The 22221-nt window shown below is 38.5% G+C and overlaps 1 protein-coding gene across 1 annotated transcript in view; it reads right to left on the bottom strand.

Annotated features, from left to right (window-relative positions):
- Positions 1-22051: 22051 nt before the first annotated feature.
- The window catches only part of CUNH12orf42 (chromosome unknown C12orf42 homolog), a 91578-nt gene continuing 91408 nt past the window's right edge, over positions 22052-22221 (bottom strand). Inside the window, 3 exon segments of the mRNA XM_008074598.2 lie at positions 22052-22125; positions 22128-22181; positions 22184-22214. Of these exon segments, the coding sequence (XP_008072789.2) occupies positions 22052-22125; positions 22128-22181; positions 22184-22214 (159 nt within the window).

Raw genomic sequence — 22221 nt, forward strand, 5'->3', positions numbered from 1 at the left:
ATGCAATGAGAATGGGATGCTACCTCTGTGGTCTTCTTTCCAAAGACCCATAACCCCGGTCTAATCAGAGAAAATCATCTGACAAACCCTCATCGGTGGACAGTCTATAACATGCCTGACCACTACCCCTAAAAATGGTCAAGGTTATCAAAAACAAGAGAAGTCTGAGAAATTGTCACCGTCTAGAGGAGGGTAAGGAAGCATTGTTGCTAATGTAATATGATAGCCTAGAACAGCAACAACAAAATGAACACTGGGTAAAAACTAAGTAGATCTGAATAAAACATGGACTTAGTCAATAACAATGTGTTAATGTCAGTTTATTCGTTGTAAGAAATGTACTCTACCAATGTAAGAAGTTCACAATAGGGAAAAACAGGTCTGAGATACATGAGAACTCTGTACTATATTCTCAACTTTTCTGGAAATCTAAAACTACCCTAAAACAAAAAATTTATCTGAAAAAAATAGCAATAAACAAAAAAAACTGGAATAGAAAATAAATTATACTTACAGCAGCAACAAAACTATAATCTAGGACACAGATACGCCTTTAAAAAAGTTAGGACACTTTTGCACACTTGAGATGCTAAAGAGCATTGAGTGGGTTATATCTATCAATATTGACATTTCAACTAATAAACTGATATTATAACTGATAAAGGTTACCTTAGTCAATTTAAAAATCATAATAAACCCATTAAATAATGACATTAATAACATTGCTTAGTGAAAGATAACCATATTTTCCAAAAAATTAAAGAGAAGAATGGTATTGTTTAACATTTTTTGGGTCTCTAATGTTTGGCTAACCTGTCATATCTGCTTCTGCATTTGGATTTATTTAGCTTCTGGAAAAAAGAGAGTGAATTAGATCATTTTAAGATATAATTATAAAAGCTCTTTTGATCTTACAGACTGCCTGAGTAACAGAGATACCCCAGGAGCTTCCAGGTCACATTTGAGAACCATTGATAAGAAAATGCATCTGACCTGGATCAACACAGTTTTTAGCTCTACTAGAGGATACAGAAAAGACCTAAATAAAACGACAATGAAATCACATTAGTGGGTAGAAGGAAATAACATCCTTAAAAGCCAATTTCTTCCTCAAAATTTCCCAACGTATTTTTTTAAATTGTCATCAGAATTTCAGCAAGAATTTTTTGTGGGAGGTTGAGAGGGATAGAACTTGACAAGCTAATTCAAAAACGAAAATGTTAGAATAAAAGTAAACAAATAGTAAATTGAAGGGAGCAAAGAAAAGGGGCTATCACTGCCAGATATCAAGCTATGCTTTTAAGAAAATAAAAACCACTTTAGTCATGTGCATTAGAGTCAGGTTTTCTGTGAAAATGAAACTAGCTCATTTCAAAATATGCTTTTAGAAATCATTTTTTCTCCACTGAAAATCATCCATTTTTTTTCTCTACTAAGAAAAAGAAAAAACCTCCAAGGCTCTGCTATTGCAGAACCAGCATTTCGGGGTTTATTTAGATGAGATTTGCCGGGCTGAGTGGAAGGAGGAGAGGAACATCGAAAGGCTGTGTTGAGGACAGGTGCTGGGTGAGATGGGGACAGCCATATCCACTCACACGCTGGATCCTGGTGGGTACATCCCCTCTCCAGGTCTGCACACAAGTGAGCTGCCTTGTCGCCCCTTGGCACGTGCTGACACCAAAGAGCAGGCTGGAGGGAGGAGAAGGACAGTATCCTCTTTGGTTGCTCTATGTAGCAATGGACACATTTCACAGGGGCTCAAAGTGGGGAAACCTATTCAGTGTTTCAGGCCTGTTCCTCCCCAAAAACCTGAAAGATATGTCTCCAAAAAATAAAATCTAGCGGCTTCCCCCAGCCCTGCCATCATGCAGGTGCCTGACAACCAAGTTTGGATAGACAGGCACATAAGGACTCCCCGTCTTCCCCTCCTGTCTGCCGTTTGAGAACCACCACTCTACATCTGCTGCACAATTTGCTGGTTTAGATTCCTCCTGGAAGTGGGGTCATGCAGTATTTGTCTTGTGCCCAGCTTATTTCTCTAGCGTGACATCATTCCTGTGTCGCACATGGCAGAATTTCCTTCGTTTTTAAGGCTGACTAATATCCCATTATCAGTGAGTAGACGGTTTCAGTGATGCAAGATGGATGAGTTCTAGAGATCTTCTATACAGCATAATGCTGAGTTCAAGATACTGTACTGTATGCTGACAGTTTAGAGGATAGATATCAAGTTAAGAGCTCTTAATACACACACACACACACACACACACACACACACACACACACACACACACTCCTCAACTGGGAAGGAGGAAACTTTTGGAAGTGTTGGATATTTATCTTATTGATTGTGGTAATGGTTTCATGAATGTATGCATGTGTGGGAAAACATCATATTGTATACATTAAAATATGTGTGGGTTTTTGTATAGCAAGTATACCTCAATAAAGCTGTATATTTATTTATATACTTATGTATGTATTTATTTTGTTATATTATGTTATATTTACAAGTAAATCTATAAAGAAAAGCAAAAAAAAGGCAACCAATGTTTGGAAACAACAGCTGTCAGACAGAGAAATTGCTAACAAAATTCATTTCCCCAGGAGTTCACCTTCAGCTCATGGTAGTTCACTGTTCCTATCAGAAATCACTGAGAGAGAAAAGTCAGTGTCACGAGAGAGAAGGGAATGAGATGTCAGCATAATGACTAGGTATTTGGATGAGGATGAACTTACGCCTACTGAAATGCGAGCTTGAAATGTTAACGCCATTGCCTCTCATGGGTTTGAACACAGGCGGGAGCAAGAGGCCAGCTTTGTCTCCGTTGCACCGAAAAGGGACACATGGCACGAAGGCAGCAGGTAACCCAGACACAAACTGTGATTCTTGGGGAACAGATTTTCTGTTTTCGTGGTGCTTTGTAGAGGCTAATACCGGGAGGGAAGACAGAAAACACAAGGCCTAAGCGTGGAAATAAGAGTGCATCACAGGAAACGTGTAAAAAATATCCATTCATTGATCCGGAAACATTTATTGACTGCCAACTGTTTACTGAATATTGATAAAGACCTCGGGAATTTAATAACAACCAAAATAATAATGATAAACTTGAATGTTCACAATGTCCCAGACACTGTATTGAACCCTTGACAAATATTATCTCACTACAACCCTAAAACAACCCTAAAAAAGCAGGTACCACTATTATCTACATTTTGTAGGCAAAGAAATTGAATCTTTGACAGATTAAGTAGTTAGCTCTGGGTCACACAGATTGTGATAGTGAAGCAGGGATTTCACATCTAGTCTGATCACAGGGACTGTGCTCTTAAAAATAACGACAATGGCCGGGCTCGGTGGCTCTACCTGTAATCCCAGCACTTTGGGAGGCCAAGGTGGGTGGATTGCCTGAGCCCGTGGGTTCGAGACCTGCCCGGGCAACTTGGCAAGACCTCATCTCTACAATAAATCAGAAATTAGCTGGGCCTGGCAGCATCCACCTGTATTTCCGGCTTGGAAGGCTGAGGCTGAAGGATCACCAGAGCCCAACAGAGCGCGGCTGCGGTGGCCAGGAGCAGCCACTGCACTCCAATCTGGGGGACAGAGTGAGACTCCAACTCAAAAAAAAAACAAAACAATGACAACAACAACAAAAGGCATATTTCCTTCTTTCAAAGCTCTAATAGTGGGGGAGGGGGGAGATAAGGTAAAGGCTCAAATACAATAAATAAGATGAATTATGAAGGCAATGTGTCATTGAGCATTTTACCCTGAGCAACCAGCACGGACTAAGAGCTTTTCCAAGGTTTTCATTTAGTTCCCCATGTGAACCTGTGGATGAGGGTGCTGTATTTCGTTCACAGAGTGAGAACTGACATCCAAGGAGAGAAGAGTGACTTGCAGGTCACCCAGCCAGTGAGGGGAAAGTCTGGAATTCCAACACTGAGGTTATTGTCTCCAAAGCCCAAGCACTAAACTGCTCTTCTGCATGATAAGGCCACTAACCCAACCTTGTCAGAGGGCAGGAGGGAGGTAGATTAGGCTTCCTGAAAGGAGTGACATCAAAATTGAGAGTTGAAATTCACAGTGATAAAGCATTAACACTTCATACTTGAGGTGATTCTGTATACTTTCCTAACAAAGTAATCTTTTTCTAAGATAATGTCTATTTAAAAGAGTAATTCTGCATTTATGTTATCCTTTACTCAAAATCCCAAGAATCTTAGTGTTTTGGAGGAAATTTAGTTTATACATAGGTCTGAGAGGTAAAACAAAGTCTCCAAAAGATTTGTTACCTACCCAACTCTTATACTCCTTGTCTTACTGCATAAAGTGCATAAACATGGGAATTATATAGTTTTTCTTCTTTCTGCTGTTTCTGTACCATGCAAATGTGTTTCTTGGTCTCCCATTTTAGTGTGATTTTTTAAAAACTAACTTTTCCTCTAGACGGTGAACAGAGAAAAAGAAAGAAATCTCATGGCATTTCTTGGGTTCTTAGATTTAGCCATGCCTCAACTATGCCTGCATTTTTCAGTTACATGAACCACTAAACTTTTCTTTTTGTTTATGTTAATTAGAGTTGCACTTCTGGTCCCTTAAGATCGAGAGTCTTAAATTATGTAATGGCCATTAAAGGTTCTGTGATTCTGTAAATTGATTTAATTCAACTGTACTTATATTAAACATCATCCTCAAATAAAGTCCTCAAATCAGAACAAGTCTAAATAAAAGAAAAAAGAAATAAAGATCATGCTGTCTTAATAAGCTAGGCGGGACAGGAGGATAAAAATAGAAACACTATGAATACAGTCATGCACTGCATAGTGACATCACGGTCAATGACAGACCGCATATGTGACGGTGGTCCCATGAGAGCATAATGCCATATTTTCACTGTATCTTTTCTATCTTTAGATACACAGAATAATCCCTTCCCTCCCTATGCTGCAGACACGCCAGCCTCCAGTATACACACCAGTGTGTTTCCTCTCCAGGGCCTTGAACCAGCCAATACTCTTACCTGAAATCTCTTCCCTCCCCCTTCTTTTCCTTTGGACCTTCTGGAAAAGTCCATTTTCTCCTATTATGCTCTCCAACAGCATCGTGTGTTAGCCACCCATTGGCATTAAGCTCCTTAAGGAGAGAGGTGAATTCTTCTTTGTGTATTAGTTTGTTTCTGGTGCCTAACTCCTTCCCTGTCACATGTAATCAGTACCTATTTTGTGAATGATTGAATGAATGAATGAGCTGGTGAATAGCTTGCCTTTTTTCAGGCCCAAAAAACGAAGGAAAGTAAGAGAAAAAAATACTTGAAATGATTTTCTGGGCAAATGCCATGCGTATTTGTTCAATAGCTATTCTAATGATCAAGACAGGAAAAAATAGCATGAAACACTCTATGTTGATTTCACTTAGACACCATTTAGGTAACTTATGGGATAAAAAAAACTTTTCAGTGGCAGGATCTTATCAAGGACTTGTGGAAGAACTTTAAAATCTCTGTTATCTTGATATCCAAGTGCTCCTAATTAGAGCTGTCTCCAAGAACATTAAATGAAACAGTGAAGCTTCTTACGTTTCTGAAATTTCAAAACTGCTACTGATATAAATAAGTATCTGGAGTTTTTATTTTTAGTACATTGTTTATGTTTGGAAGCACAGAGCAACAAAATGTTTTGTTAGCAAGTAGCACCCCTTGATGATAATCCTTATATTGACTTGACACAAACTGGTGAACAGGGAGTAGATTGAATTGGAAATTAAACACAAACACTCATTCGATAACCATCACACCAACTTTATGGAAAGCCATCAGTCAGTTGGAGACACAAGGATGGGTGACTGAACCATCAGATAGTTCAAGGCCTGGTAGGAAGACAAATCACCATTAGAGAGTCACTAGGCTCTAGCCATACCCAGACCACAATACAATTATTCCATGACCAGGAATTTGGGATGTTGGGAATACACTATCTGAGTTTATTGAAAGCCAACACAGAAGCTTTAATTGCTTGTTGTGTCTCTAACACCAAGAGCAATATCTGGAACACAGTATACCGCATAACATATCTGTTGAAGGCATGAATAAATGTATATCCAAGACACACCTCAGAGATACTGAGAAGGCAAAAAATGAGTTTTCCCAGAGAGCCGCAGCGACTTTTGTGGGCCCTACATGCTTTCTATCATGGGTTCTTGCTGCACTGGCATAAAGACTACTATGATCTCTGCTAGATTAGACTCGTTTTTTTTAAAATGAGATTAAGACATTTTCATGGGGCCCTAAAAAGCACAGGCCCTGTGCCTATTGTACCTAATGGATAAATGAGCCCTAGCTTTCTCACCAGACCGTAAGTGAATGATTTCCCTATCTACAATGATTGCCCCAAACAAGTAGCCCTCATAACAAAGGCCTGACTTCTGGGTGGAGGCCACACTAAAGACAGAAGGACTCACCAACAGAAGACCATCAGAGTATGTGGAAGCGCCCCCTAGGGACTGCTGTTTATCCACCCATCATTACTTTGGAAAATGTTTAGTTGTCTAAAGATCATCACTTATATTCTAGGCAATTCGAGAAAGATCATAGCTCCTGAAAACCTGCATTATCAGCAATAATAATCATGATATATTCATGTAGAGCTACTCTGTGCAAAGCACGAAACTTGATGCAATTCTTATATCATCATATACCTCACCAGCAAGGTAAGAATTATTTCCTCCATTTTACAGATTTGGAACTAAGGCTTACAGAGGTTAAATATCCAGCCCAAGATCATACAGTCTTATCCAAAGGCACATCTAGGATTGAAATCTACCTCTTTCTAACTCCAAAGTTCTTCCCACTATAGCACCTTGCTATTCAACAATAGATATGTACAAGTGTAATAGAATGCAAGTAACTGTCTTATGATAAAAAGAAAGTCTTTAATAATAGTTACAAAAAGAAAGATGATTTGAAAAATGAGTTATCAAAGCAAATCTCAGATAAGACTTCTGACAAATTATTGGGAAGACTATATGATAAATTAGTTGAGTGATACAGAACGTGTGGCCAAGTGTGGTGGTTCGTGCCTGTAATCCCAGCATTTTGGGAGGCTGAGGCAGAAGGATTGCTTGAGGCCAGATGTTCTAGAACAGCCTGGACAACAAAGTGAGACCTCATCTCTAAAAAAAATATAAAAATAAAAAAATTCACTGGGTATGCTGGTATATACCTATAATCCCAGCTACTTGGGAGGCTGAGATGGAAGCATTACTAGAACCCAGGAATTTGAGACTGCTATGAGCCGTGATCATACCACTGCACTCCAGCCTGGGTGACAGAGTGAGATCCTGCCTCTTTCTCTCTCTCTCTCTCTATATATATGTAAGTGTGTATGTGTGTGTGTGTGTGTTGTGAAATCTGATGCCAAGATGTCGGCAACTCAGCATAATGTCAAAAACTCCACACGGTTGAACAGCAGCTTTGTTGCAGATGACACAACTTCACTGGTAAACATTGTTTTTGTCCTTCCAAATCACTGACACAAACATAGTAGAGATCAATGCATTTGCATATAGACACAAACATAACTCTGTGAGAGCAGAGATTTTGTTTACTTAATACTGAATCTCCAATACCTAGAATAGTGATAAACAGTAAGTATGCAGTAAATATATGTTGATAAAATAAATGAATGAATGAACAGAGTATTCTGAAATAAAGAGTTATCTCAAAATACAAAGAGTTATTAGCACAGTTTTTGGAGCCAGATGCCCCTGAAGTCACTCAGCCGTTCCTATGTTAAGACATACACTATCTGACAATTAAGCTCATGACCTTGCCACCATGTGCTTACTTTGACAGCACCGTACAAACAACTCAGTAAGGTTTCATAACCTTGGTATATCAATATCTCACAGCTGTGCTGTTGTCAATGTGTGACAGTATCTTGCTGAGTGGTGTCCATTATTGTTGTTGCATGTTTTTGTGTGCTGTCATATGAATGTTGGACCTTGGATTAGAGTAATGAACAAATATTAAATTTCTTGTTAAACTTGGCAAGAGTGGAAGTGAAATCAGGGACATGATAGTTCAAGTTTATGGGGATAATGCCATGAAGAAAATGGCATTGTACAAATGGATTAAATGTTTTTATCTGAGGAGAGAGAAAGCATCACTGATGAAGAGACATCAGTACGGCCAGTAACGAGCAGAACTGATGAAAGCATTGCAAAAATTTGTCCAATTGTGCATCAGAATCATTGGCTGACTCTGAGAAGCATAGCAGACCAAATAAACATTGATAAAGAAACAGGAAAATCTTAACTGAAAATCTTGGCATGAGAAAGGTGTGCGCAAAAATGGTCCCAAAGGAGCTCTTGCATCACAGCAATGCACCAGCTCACACAGCACTGTCTATGAGGGAGTTTTTAGCCAGTAATCAATTGTATTGGAACGCCCATCCTACTCACCTGATCTGACCCCCGATGACTTTTATCTTTACCTGAAGATAAAGAAAATATTGAAAGGAATACATTTTGATGACATTCAGGATGTTAAGCGTATACGATGACAGCTCTGATGACCATTCCAGAATGAGTTCTGAAATTGCTTTAATTTCAGTGGACTAGGCACTGGCATTGGTGCATAGTTTCCTAAGTGGAGTACTTCAAAGGTGACCATAGCAATATTCAGCAATGAGACATGTAGCACGTTTTCTGGGACAAGCCCGTGAGCTTAATTGTCAGACCTCATACACAAATTGTATTTAGACTCTCTAAGTCTTGGTTTCTTCATATGCAAAATAATGAATATCATAGTATCTCATTGAGAAACTTAATATGAGGTACATATCGAGTGCTTAGCATAGGGCCTAGCATATAGTAACTAATCAATACACTGTAGTTATTATTATTAATAATATTATTTTACAACAAAGAGGCAAAATGCATGCGGTTCCTTCTTACAGTCAAGTCATCTCTCAATTTTTGGATCTCTTTGTTCCTTTTTTCCAAGGTCTGACAAAAAGATAAAAAAGAAATAGATCATAGCATATGGAAGTGAACTGGAATCGGCTAAGTCATCCTAGGGAACAGCAAAAAGGAAGGATGGTTATTAATAAATGAAAGCAGACAAAAGAGGGTTATGGCAGGTAGAGTAGAGGAGATTGGGAAAGCTGGAGAAAGCATGGAATCATGGAAGATCAGCTCTGGAAGTCCTTCTTGTTGTCCAAATGAGAAAATGAGAACCTAGAGAAGCTGAATAACTTGTTTGTGATAATACAGAATTTCTGTTAGAATTCGAGTCTCCTAAAGCCTGTGCCAGATTTTTAATTTCGTTACAAAACCGCATACTAAGGGTAACGGAGGGTGAAATACTTAAGCAAAGGTTTTGTAGATGTTAACAACAAAGAATCCTAAAGTTTTCTGGGTTTCTTAAATGGCACGAAGTCCTGACAGACACGCCTTGCTTCTAAAAGCCTTCAATAACCCATAGCATGAACTCAGCCCCAAGCTGGACTCTTGACTCCTGGCCCCCATGACAAAGGGGGAATCTTTAACTCAATACACAGGTGATCCAGGTTCACATCATGGCTTGTTTCCACTTGAAAAACTCCCGTTTGTTTTTCCTCCTGGAAATGGAAACACCTATTCAGAGCACAATCCAATGGCATTTAACAGTTTAGAGTTTACTTTATGTCTTGGATTTAGCCATTTTTCCCATGAACGGAGTACATATGCAATAGTTGGGAAATAAGTGATGTCTTTGTCCCTCAACATAAATATATCACCATCTTTTGGATCCTAAAAATATGGAATTAACTTGAATGCCAGAGAGGGACAAGACACAGAGGCACAACAGAGGCAATTAGACACCAGAGTTAAAAACCCTAATAATAATATGCTGATGTATATTGAGACATTCCATGTGTCCGAGATTATTCTAAGACCACAAAATGCATTTTCTGTTTCATTTCATCCTCACAACCAACCATTGAGGAAGGAACAGCAATTATCAATCTCATTTGATAAATGAAAAAACTGAGGTTCAGAGAGTATTACTCAAGTTAAAATGACAGAGAAATTACTCCCAAGTGAAACATGGCTATACGCAACTGTATGTAATAGAAATCACACTTTGATGGCTTAACCAAACACAAGTTTAACTTTTTTCTTACCAAACAAGAAATCCAAGGGTAGAAAAATCAGGGCTGTATATCAGCTCAGAAAGTCTTCAAAGACCCGGTGTCCTTCTAGCTTCCAGTGGTACCAACCTTGGCATATGACTTTTGTCCTCATGGGTAAGAGATGGCTGCTTTACCTCCTGCCATTCCATTTGTCATTCAGGTAGGAAAAGGAGAAAAGCAAGGGGACAAAGGATATACCAGCTGAATTCATGCCTTTTAATCAGGAAAATGATAGCTTTTCCTGTACTGTTGACATGCAGTTGACCAGAACAGGCTAGCAAGCGACCTTAGCTACATGGTAGTATGGAGACAAGAATATTTCTAACCTGGTTCATTGTTGCCCTCAATTAGTCTAAAGTCCTGTTCACAGGAAGGAGAGAATAAACATCAAACAGACACATTAGTGCTGTCATGAGCTCAGGTGACTATTGAATGTTTAAAGCTCAATAAATACATGTGCTTATGACCTCTATCCTGGTACAAAAATCAGAAATTCTAAACTTCACCCTAACCCCCCAATTCAGGAAAAAAAAGTTTGAGACCAACTTGTCACTTGACTGGTAGTCTCTGTTGCATTGCTGCTTCTGAAAGTCCAGCCCTGGAGCGAAGAGGAAGGAAGCCTGAGGGCTGCCCTCGCCCTCTAATCGCCTCTCGCCCCCTTACCCCTTTTCAATGACCGTCAAGTAAATGACCATCAAGCCTTCTGCTCCCTGATGACCAAACAGTGAAAATAATTTTCTTTGAGAAGACTTTGTTCAACCTAATTTGTGAGTAAAATGTCCTAAGGGCAGCAGTGAAAGGTCTAAGATAATGAGGAAGTCTTCCACCGGGGAAACTGATGAGATCTCCTCTCAAAGTTACCCTACACCATTAATCAATTGTTACTAGGCAGAGTCAGTGGATCACATGACCCACCGCGCTCTGAGCTCCCAGTATCCTGTTACTGAAACTAGAGCATAAGGGGTTTTGTAATTTAGCAGAAGCCACAACCTACGCTGATTTTTCCTAACGAGAATTCGGTTCACACTGTGGAGAGTGTCTGAGTAAAACAAAGTAGAAAATCTAGGAGGGTGGGATAGAAAGGGAGTGTCATCAAATAAACAGGAAACGTTGATCATACAGCTTTCAAGAAAGAACTAAGTTGGAAATAGAAAATGACATAGTACCCTACCCAGTTTAATGAGTTCTTATTTGAAAATTGCCATACTTTTATTGTCATCTTCATAAACATTTCAGTTTAATCTTATCCTTTTTTTTTTCAATCCAACCACAGATGTATTCTATCATTTTTCACAGAGTACAATACTCTGATTTTTCAGATGCTGTGAAAAACAGGTCCCATTATGTCAGACTTCCAAAAGGTCTCACTCTTCATTGACTCCCCTCTGATACCACTTATGTGGTATGACACTTTATTTATAAGCCACAGTGTCTTCAGAAGAGTCTCAAAATCTCCTTTAACTGTTTTTTATATTAGCAAACCCCCAAATCCCAAACTCCCTGTTAGTTCATTCTTGCTCAGGTTCTAGAATTTTCTCAATATGAAGGAATAATATACATTTAAAAAAATAAAATCACTCATTATAAGGAGCGGGGAAATTTTTATTTTATTTGGTAAATAATTCCTTCCTGTCTTGATTCAGCCGGATTTTACGGTCATAGCTGGAACACGGTGTGGTGCAACAATCGCATTTAATAGAAATATACAAAAGGTCATCCAGAGAAACAAACTGCTCGGTGTTAAGTTTCTATTTTTGTAGCAGTTTAGATATGAAACAGGTAGTCCTATTTCATTACATATGTGGAAGGCTCTGGCTTTAGTTCCTGAAGAGAAGCCTAGTAATTTGTCAGATAAAAAAATTCTCTCATTTATACCAAAGCAGAAAAATCTGTGTGGATCTAATTCACCATGGCAAAGGTGAAGAGGCAAAATGATTTAATTGAGCATCTCTTACGTCTATTTTTGTCTTAGGCTACATCTTTTCTAACTAATATCGCCATTTTTTAAGTCCTGCGAGTCAAAGAGCATGTCAGATAAAAAGCTTAGGATTAAAGGAGATACTGCATCCAAAAGAAAAGAAAACACATGTCTGCACAAAAACTTGAACACAGATGCTCATAGCAGTACTATTCATGATAGGCAGAAAGTGAACACAGCCTAATGCCCATTGACTGATGAACGGATAATGAATGGGAAATGCTTTCTGAGCAGAAAAGATATTACAAGTTAAAACTTGCATGTATGTTGACAAGCAGTTCCACTTTTAGGAACTCACATTATAAAAATAACTAGGGAAGTACATACCAATATGTAAAATACATTCTTCCTATTCATCATGAAAATACTGACTATAGTGAAATTTTCAAATAACTAACAGTGTTCCTAAACAGTTTGTTGGCTTATTAAATGATGGTACAATGGTACATTAAAGTCTGTGTAGATGTTTCAAATGATAATGAAGATCAGCATTTGTTGACACTGCAAAGATGTCAACAGCTCATTTTGGTGGGGAAAAAATCAGCTCATATAAAAATGTGTGTAGTATGAGCTCATTTCTCACAAATAGTTCTGCAGGTGAATATGCAAAGATAAATATACAAAAGGACGTACTCCTAAATGTCAACAGAGGTTGTCATTGGGTTACTAGTCTCTAGATAATTCCCGTTTTTTTTCTTTTGGTAATTTTTTTCCTTTCTTTTTTAAACAATAATGAGAACACTCTGCAAGAAGCGGCTTCTGTTTTGAGGGAAGAAAGCGGGGGAGAGCAGGAGAGAGGATCCTGCGCTAACGCCTGCCTGCCCATCTGGGCCAGCGACATGCATGCAGAGGACCTGAAGAGAATCGGAGGGAGAGCACGAAGGAAGGCTTCACCACACTACATGAAAAGGTGAACACTATGCATATCAGCATCCTAAGATGTACCACTCTGCTGGGAAAGCCCAAGACAAAAGAATTATCGGACACAACAGTTCAAAGCATATTGCACCTGTCAAAACGTCTGTCATCTTCTATAGAAATGCACCATTCTGAGAGAGAAAAGGGAAACTTTAGCAGAGTCACTCGGGAACAACAGCTTACTTTGTCTCCTCCCTCTAGCCATCTCCTCCATCTGAAAGCCATTGAGCTCCATGCTAAAGATTGCCTGGAAGGACCAGACAATAGGAAGGTCTCTTTCATTGTCAAGGACAGTTTCACTTTGAAGATGACGCTCAAAAGAGGTTAAAATGGGTCAACAAGCAATTGTTGAGCCTAGGCAAGGACATGTGAAGAAAACATTGTTAAAGTCACACACACACACACAAATTCTTGATCTCAAAGAATTCAACTTTAACCTAGAGGAGGTGTGGGAAGGAAGGAACTCACACACAATACTGACTGCTGATTTCATCCCAAAGAAGAATCAAGCGGGGAGGAGACCTGTCCCAAGAGGATGAATTTGGGGATGTCTTTGCCATTCAGACATCCACCCACACTGCTAAAAAGATCAGTGCAAATTAGGGCAAAGTGAAAAAAATGCGAACTTGAGAAAAAGATGTTATATATGCGAGTGGTGCTAATTTGTTGCAGCCTATTACATTTTTGATCATTATATTTTTGATGCACTTTAAGCAATTTGTGAAGTATGGTGTTAGATGGCCGAAGGTGAGTGGGTATATTTAAACAGTGGTTATTGCTTGTGTGAGATTTCTTGTATGTCCTGAGTAAAGACAGTGTAGAAGAAGCCCAGCTGAGAAAAGATGCAGCAGAGAGATGCTAATCTGTCTGCCAGGATTTAGGGCCAGATTCTACCTTGCACAGGCCGCGTGACTTTGGACAAGTCACTGAACCTCTTTATTCTCAAGTTTTCAACTGCGTACAAGACAAATCTTAAACTGGGAAGATTAAAGGAGGTACGGCATCCAAGAGAAAGGAAAACAAACGTCTGCACAAAAACCAGTCCACAAATGTTCACAGCAGCATTATTCACAATAGTCAAAAGGTGAACACAGCCCCAGTGACCATCAACTGATGCATGGATAAGTAAATGCAGTACAGCCATACAATGGAATATTATTTGGCCATAAAGGAGAAGAAAGGACATACAATATGACATGGATAAACCTTAAAAAGTGGCTAGCAAAAGAAGCTTGTCACACAATGCCACATACTCTATTAGTTCATTATATTAAATGCCCAGAAGAGAAAAATCTATAGACAGAAAGCATATTGGCAGTTTCTTAGGGTAGGGGATAGGGCGGAGAGGGTGACAGCTTAAGGTACAGGGTTTCTATTCGAATAGATAAAGACACTATAAAATAGACTATGGTGATTTTGCCTTTATCTGTGAATATACACTTTAAATGAATGATTTGCATGCTAGATGAATATATTGCAATAAAGCTGTTCAAACAAATAAACAAACATAAGCAAGCAAGAATAATGGCTACACCTTTGTGGCCAAAACAAAAGACCAAAAATTTTTAAATGGAGAAGGAGCAGAGATTCTGTTATAAAGAAACAAGAGCGGTGTTTGGTATGTAGTAAGGACTCAGCCGACACTACCAATATTATTTTCATGAGTCAATATACATTGTGCATGGCCTTAGGAAAGCTTTGAAGAGTATCTCTATGTATCCTAATAGTGAGAGTGAAATTTCCATTTTAATCTTAAAGTATTCATCTTGAAATATACTTTAAAACTCATGCTTATTCCCTGTCATCTAAAGAAACTCTATCCGCAAGTAGTCTACTAAAAAGGTAACTCTCAAAATAAACTTTATCTTTTTCTCTTCTTGGAAGAGTTTGCCATCTAACACTTTTAAAGTAAATATGATTGTCAAATCTTAAGCAACCAACTAGCTGTAGAGTCAAACACACAAAAAAGGCCATTCCCTCTAAAATGCATTCACAGTAAGATTTATTCCTAAAAAAAATCTTTGGACTACTTTTAAAAGGCCATACATACTATGTATGTCCAGATCTTCTAAAAGAAGGCTCATTTTGACTATGAATTTTCAAAGTCTCAAACAATTCAAAAAGAGAAAATGAATAAGATCATTCCCCTCTCCAACAGGAAAGTAACTCCTGTCTCTTCCTTATCTAGGCCACATATCAACATGTATCTGCATGTATATTTCACTTTATAAAATAGATTACTCATGCCTTTTATCTTGCTCAAAGATAGCTTTACTAAGAAATGAATGAAATTTAAGCTGCAGGAAACTTTATTTGAAAGGATCCTTCTCTCTACCAAGCTGTATTCGTAATTTTGTATTATTTTCCTTACAGAGGTCCCCTCAAGATGTGTAAGCTTCAGGCCTGACAAAAGGTGGTGGATTCCCTAGTTCCTACTTCCTACTTTACCCATTGCTTTGTTCTTTCAAATCCTCCACTCTCCAAAATCAAGTTCAAATTCTGCCACAGAAGACTTCTATGATTACTCCACCCAGAACTGATCTCTCTTTCTCTAAGTTTCCACTGCACTTACTCACTTTACAACTTCAAATTTCTTTTTTCCAAATCCTCCATGTCCATTGGGTTCAGAATTTAGAACATTTTGTATATTATAGCCACAAGCTGCAGATTATGCAAAGGTGTATACATCATGTATTATTTAGCACTATCCATAGGGTGCCAGGTAGCATTCCACAATCAAATATATTACCATATCTTCATTGAAATACATGAATATTCCCACTAAGTGAGATCAATAAAGGTATGACTATCCCCACTTTAGTTTGGTCCATAATTGATCCCCCCATAAAAGAACTTTCAATTTTCAGAGATTTAGGATTTGAGAATTGTGGCTAATGGATTATAGACCTCAATATCATTGTGTCATTATTTCACATCTCACAATATAGGTTTATTGATCAAAATAGCTTTTCACTGTTATGTTCCCACCAAAAAATGTCTAGCACATTATGGATGCTCAGTATAATTTTTAGAATGAATAAGTAAAAGAAATAAGCCATACGCTGAGTGAAACTCAGCAGGGGAGAGGATTGTATCCTTCTAGTGGACATCCCCACCACCGAGGCCGGTATCTGGCTTGTGATGAGTAGGGTACATGGTAGTTGAATTGAATCATTCTTCTCAAGTCTCACAATGACTACCTAGGATAGATAGTACAGACCCAACAAGCACTTCATAATGGCCCCAAAATCATTGAATTACAAAATCAGATTGATTTCCATAGAATATGGAAAACCCAGGGTGGGGGAAGGATGCAGCAAGCAGTAGAAGTCGGAGCCTAAGCATGTCAAAAAACTTGTCATGGAAAAGAATGGATGCAGAGAATCATAATTCACAAAGATTTGAACTGTGCAAGAGAAACCCCCACACATACCTTAAGATTTCTGGAGCATTTTTCCTAAGTCAAGTCTTCCACTGACAAGAACTTTTTTCCTGGGTCCCCGCAGGATTTCAAATCTTCAACATCACACGTGTAGTTACGCAAACATTGCCTTATTCCTCTCCTTTCCTGGATAGTGTTCATCTTTTATACAGAGGCAGGCTAAAAGATTACATTTGGAGAACGGTAGCTGGAATTCTGGACTCCAGATGGAATTTTTCTTAATTGGAGGCTCTACATGGAATCATTTGTTAATTTATCAACTGCATGCAGTGTTTTTTAATACAGAATTTGCTTTGTATATGATGTTGTAGTACAATGTTTGTGAGCATGAGTGATGGGGTCACTGTTTGGCCAAATTGCTTTATCTCTTTGTGTTGTAGTTTCCTCATTGGTAAATGGGATAGTATTACTGACCTTACAGCACTGTAATGATGGTATAGGATACAGTATATAACAACTTCTCAAAAAGGAACATGATGACATGGTCACCAGAAACAGTGTTCAAAGTCAGTGTTTGGCAGTTGCCTCTACAGCCCTTAAATTAGCCCTATGTAATCAATGATGATATATGTACTAATTATTGGTGACATTAGTCATAATATAGTGACTTGGATTTGGACACTACTCTTAATTTTCAAAATGCTTTGGTTTGATAACAGGCTTGATCCTCAAATTATTCTCTGTAGTAAACAAAACATGGCATCCCAATTTAACGGTGAAGAAACTCTGGCTAATGGTGAAAGTGAGTGACCGGAAGTTCAGGTCACATTTACAGGAGCACATCCTTGGCTCTTCAGATCTGGATTGGCCCCAGGCGCTGAGATTTTTCCTGATTGCTTCCACTGCCACTTCCCATCGCTCTCTCAAGTCTGACGTTGATCAGCTCCAATAATTTTGGAAAGTGCTGCCATCTTTCATAACCCACAAAACCTCCTTCCCTTCTTTTTTTTCCTGAACTTTTATTTACAGGGATGATGTTGTTTTAAACAAAAAGAACTATGTAACAATAATCTCTTATCATACTTTGCTCCTCAAAGAGTTCAGTCATATTATATGTTGTCTACCAACAATCATCACCTCCCATTCTCCACCATGTTACCCAGGAGGTGAGGGGATATAAGTAGAGTTTATATACTCACCTCACTTATGTACCAATAGTCGGTATGAAAACTGGTTTGTAGATGTTTGTGGAATGCACACACATATTCATATGTGCATACATACAAGCTTTAATCATATAATGTACAATAGAGCTTTATAATATATATGATAAAATTTTATAATATGCAATATAGTTTTAAAGTCTATTTATATGTATGTGTATATTTGTAAATTGTTACTTTTGTCATTAAAAATACAGGAAGTAATGTTAACAACAGTAACTACTCCATGAAGTTATTGTAATAACTAAATGAATTAATACATATTAAACATTTAGAACCCCTAGTACATAAACACAATAAATGTTAGCAGTCATTACAAGTATTATCTATTTTATATGTTATAAAGTATTCCTCACTTGCAAGCATTATTCACTAGAGACTGTCTTAAATACTTAGTTTCTTCATTGCACAACATTTAAAAAATCATTAATATCTATTTTCCAATGCAACTTTCATAAAACATTTTTCCATAAATATTTTTCCATAAAAATTAGAATGTTTCTTAAAATATATTTATAGTATGTAGTAATAAATGTACCATAATTCAAATTACATAGCTCTGAGGAATAAAAGAAAGCAGTAATACAGAACCTATATGACAATTATTTTATACCATAGGACCTCATTCTAGACCTTACTGCCTGTGCCTCACATCAACACATACTACGTATTTCCTAAAATTGCTTCATTCCCAATTATGAACTTAATTCGGCATTGTTTTCAGGTAACAATAGTAACTAGGGAACACTCTCCTGGACATTAGCCTAAGCAATAAGTTTATGACCAAGTCCTCAAAAGCAAATGAAGCAAAAGCTAAAATTGACAAGTGGGATCTTATCAAGTAAAAAAGTTTCTGCACAGCAAATGAAATTGTCAAGAGAGTAAACAGACAACCCACAGAATGAGAAAAAGCATTTGCAAACTATGCATTCAACAAAAGCCTGATATCCAGGATTTATGAGGAATTCAAATGAATCAACAGGAAAGTAACCCCATTAAAAGTGGGCAAAGGCCATGAACAGACACTTCTCAAAGAAAGACATGCTAGTGGCCAACAAACATATGAAAAAATGTTCAACACCACTAATAATCAGAGAAATGCAATCAAAACTACAATAAGATGCCATCTCATAGCAGTCAGCTTGGTTATTATTAAAAAGTCAAAAAGCAACAGATATTGGTGAGATTGGGAAGAAAAGGAAATCCTTGTACACTGGTGGGTATATAAGCTAGTTCAACTCCTATGAAAAGAAGTTTGGAGACTTCTCAAAGAACTTGAAATAGAGATACTATTCGACTGAGCAATCCCACTACTGAGTATATACCTAAACGGGCATAAGTCATTCTACCAAAAAGGCACTTGCACTCATAGGTTTATTGCAGCACTATTCATAATAGCAAAAACATGGAACCAATCCAGGTGCCCATCGATGATGGATTGAATAAAGAAAATGTGTTACATATACATGATGGAGTATTGTGCAGTCATAAAGAACAAAATCATGGACTTTGCAGCAAATTGGATGGAGTTGAGGGCCACCATACCTAGTGATCTGTCACAGAAACAATGAACTGAATACCATATATTCTCACTCATATGTGGGACCTGAACATTAATCACAATAGCACACGGGAGGGATTGGCAGTCACTGGACACTGCTGAGGGGGGGCATGTAACAACCCAAAGCATACTTGGTCCTATATGGGGGAATGAGGGCCAGTCGGAGGCCCACACGTCAGCTGCATGCAGCCTACTTGTACAGTTAATCCTTACTTGTTTACTTGTACCCCACATCTCTATAATGAAATAAAATATAATTATAAAGGAAAGCCAGCATTATGTCCCACCCTGCCCCCCCAAACAAGAAAATGTGGTACTTATACACCATGGAATACTACACAGCCATAAAGAACAAAATGATGACATTTGCAGCAATGTCGATGCAGCTGGAGACCATCATTCCAAGAGAATTATTTCAGAAACAGAAAACTGAACCTCAAGCTTTCACTCATAAGTAGGAACTAAACACTGGGCACACATGGGCAAAGGATGGGAACAACAGACACTGGGTACTACTAAAGGGTGGAGGGAAGAAGGAAGAGTAAAGGCTGCAGAAACACCCGTCAGGCACCATGCTCACCACCGGGTTGCCAGGGGCAGGTGTTCATCATAGCCCAAACCTTGCGATCACCCATGGCATACCTATGTAACAAATCTTACTTAACATCTTAACATGTACCCCTTAATTCTAAAATAAAACAAAAGTAATTTTTTTAAAGATTTTTTTTACTTTGAACCCTACGAGTCTATACAGATTCCGATACACTTATAATAAAATTTAAAGCAATGTTTTCTCAAATGTGTTCTATAAGACACTCATGCTCCAAAATATAAACAGGTGCTTTTAAAAACGCACATATGTGTTTACACACACACACACACTCACCCCTATCAGGGTTTCCAGATTAAATAAAGTTGAGAAACACTGGATCAAACAGAGCTATGCAGAGTTTTTAATCGTGGGATTTCTCAGGGACTTAATATGTTACTATGACTCTTCAAGAGGGTACATGATGGGCCACATCTCTCAGACATGTTTATCTATAGACTTTCCATTTCACAAAGCATTTTCCTAGTACTAGCGTTCCATGGAACACACTTTGGGAAACTGCTTTAGAATAGGGCATACCACATATTTCACATCTTCTGCCTGCGTCTGTTTCCTCAATTCTGAAGAGAATTTCTTCCTCTGTATTTTGTTTTCAATACACTCACAAATTTGAACCATAGGACCTCATAGGACCTCAATATTCTGTACTTCTACAGCTGAGGGAATTCATCTACTGTACCAAATATATTTTCTATTCTTGAAACTGACCACTATAAAAAGTTTGTTGATTCAGAAAAACTTAAAGCAAGATCTCTTGATCTGAAAATAAAAACAGTTGCGCTGACTCATAATTAGTGAGACTCCAACTCGGAAAAAAAAAAATATATATATATATCCCAGAATCAAAATTCTACATAAAATTCATGAGTTTGCCCACACACTTCTCCCCAGCCAAATGGCATGAAGTTGAACTCATGGTTGTCACTCTGGTGAACAGATGCCATTATATCTTCCAGTAACCACAACAATCATCACTGATAACCTGTACACTGTCTTATAACAAAACCATGTTAATCAATAAATAATAAAGTCAAAAGCATATTTATTATAAAAATTATTAATCTGGAGCCAGGAAGGCCCTAAATTTTAGGGACACCATTTTTCTCTAACGTGCGTTACTCTTAGAGAATGTTCATGTTCAAAAAATTAAATAGTCTTCAGAGAAGTACACAGACTTACTTATAACATTTCATTCCTCTTGAAACCTTGAGACTTAAATTTGTACTTGAGACACAATGCTGTCTTAAATGTAGGCATACTGTATATGTTAATTTGAACTGAAGCAAAGAAAGTTTTTTAAAGGCAGTAAGATTTTACAACCTCCAAATATCAAACTTTATACATCTAAGCCTGTGGGAGAATTGCAAGGAACTTGAGTGCAAATCTGCATATGGATATATTGATCACTTTGACTTCTGTTTCTCTCTGAATGCTTAAACAAAAAAAAACTATATTAAAAAGAGAAAAACTGACAACCATTTGATCAAGTTGGTCTCAGTACTCCATCATAATGAAAAAACTGTTATGTTACTCTGTTAAATTAACCAAAATCAAAAATATTGTCTTAAATGACCAGTTTGATAAAATTTGCCCTGAGCTGCTCCAGAATTTTCTACTACAAATCAGCAAATTCAGCATCTTTTACATTAAACTCAGTTCCGAGTGTTTCAGGGCCCCAAACTAGGGTCCAGCTTCAGATTTCAAACATAAAATCCTTAATATAGTCTGAGGAATTCCCCTGGGCACACCAGAGTAATCAAACTCACGTTAAGTATGAAATGACAGAACTCAATTATGTTTTCCGAGTCTCTGTTCAGAAATGCTAAGAACCCTTACTTAGCAGACACCCTTCCACCTGCGGCCGAGCTGGCAAGTGAAACCGTCTACCTGCGAAAGCAAAACCAAAGAGGGGTCCTGAGAGTCCCCCGAGGCACGTTGCCAGGTGGCACGCGATGGACCCCATCCCTACTGTGAGGCACAAAGTCTTTGCAACCCCGAGAGACTCCGCAGCACAAAAATACTATCAGAGATGCTTCAAAAGGGACATTTGGGGCCGCGCTGGAGACTTTCGACCTCACTTACGAGGTTCAGAACCGCTCCACAAAAGCCAAACAATGGATCTGTGGAAGCCAGTACATCTGAGGCCCTTTCTGTTGTTCCGCACGGGCCTCGACGGGAAGAGGGGCCGCCCTCGCCGCGGTCAGCGAAAGCGAGCATTCACCACCGGCCTGGAAAGGGCCCGTGAACCAGCCGGACGGAAACGCCGGGGTGGGCGGGGGGCGCCGAGGAGCAAGCCTTTCTTAGCCTCTTGGAGGGGAGACGCGGGGAGCACCGGCCGGCAGGGGCGAGGGCGCGGCTGCCAGCTTGCGG

Source organism: Carlito syrichta, unplaced genomic scaffold (assembly GCF_000164805.1).
Source record: "Carlito syrichta isolate Samal-C Ts95f unplaced genomic scaffold, Tarsius_syrichta-2.0.1 Scaffold316500, whole genome shotgun sequence".
NCBI lineage: Eukaryota > Metazoa > Chordata > Mammalia > Primates > Tarsiidae > Carlito > Carlito syrichta.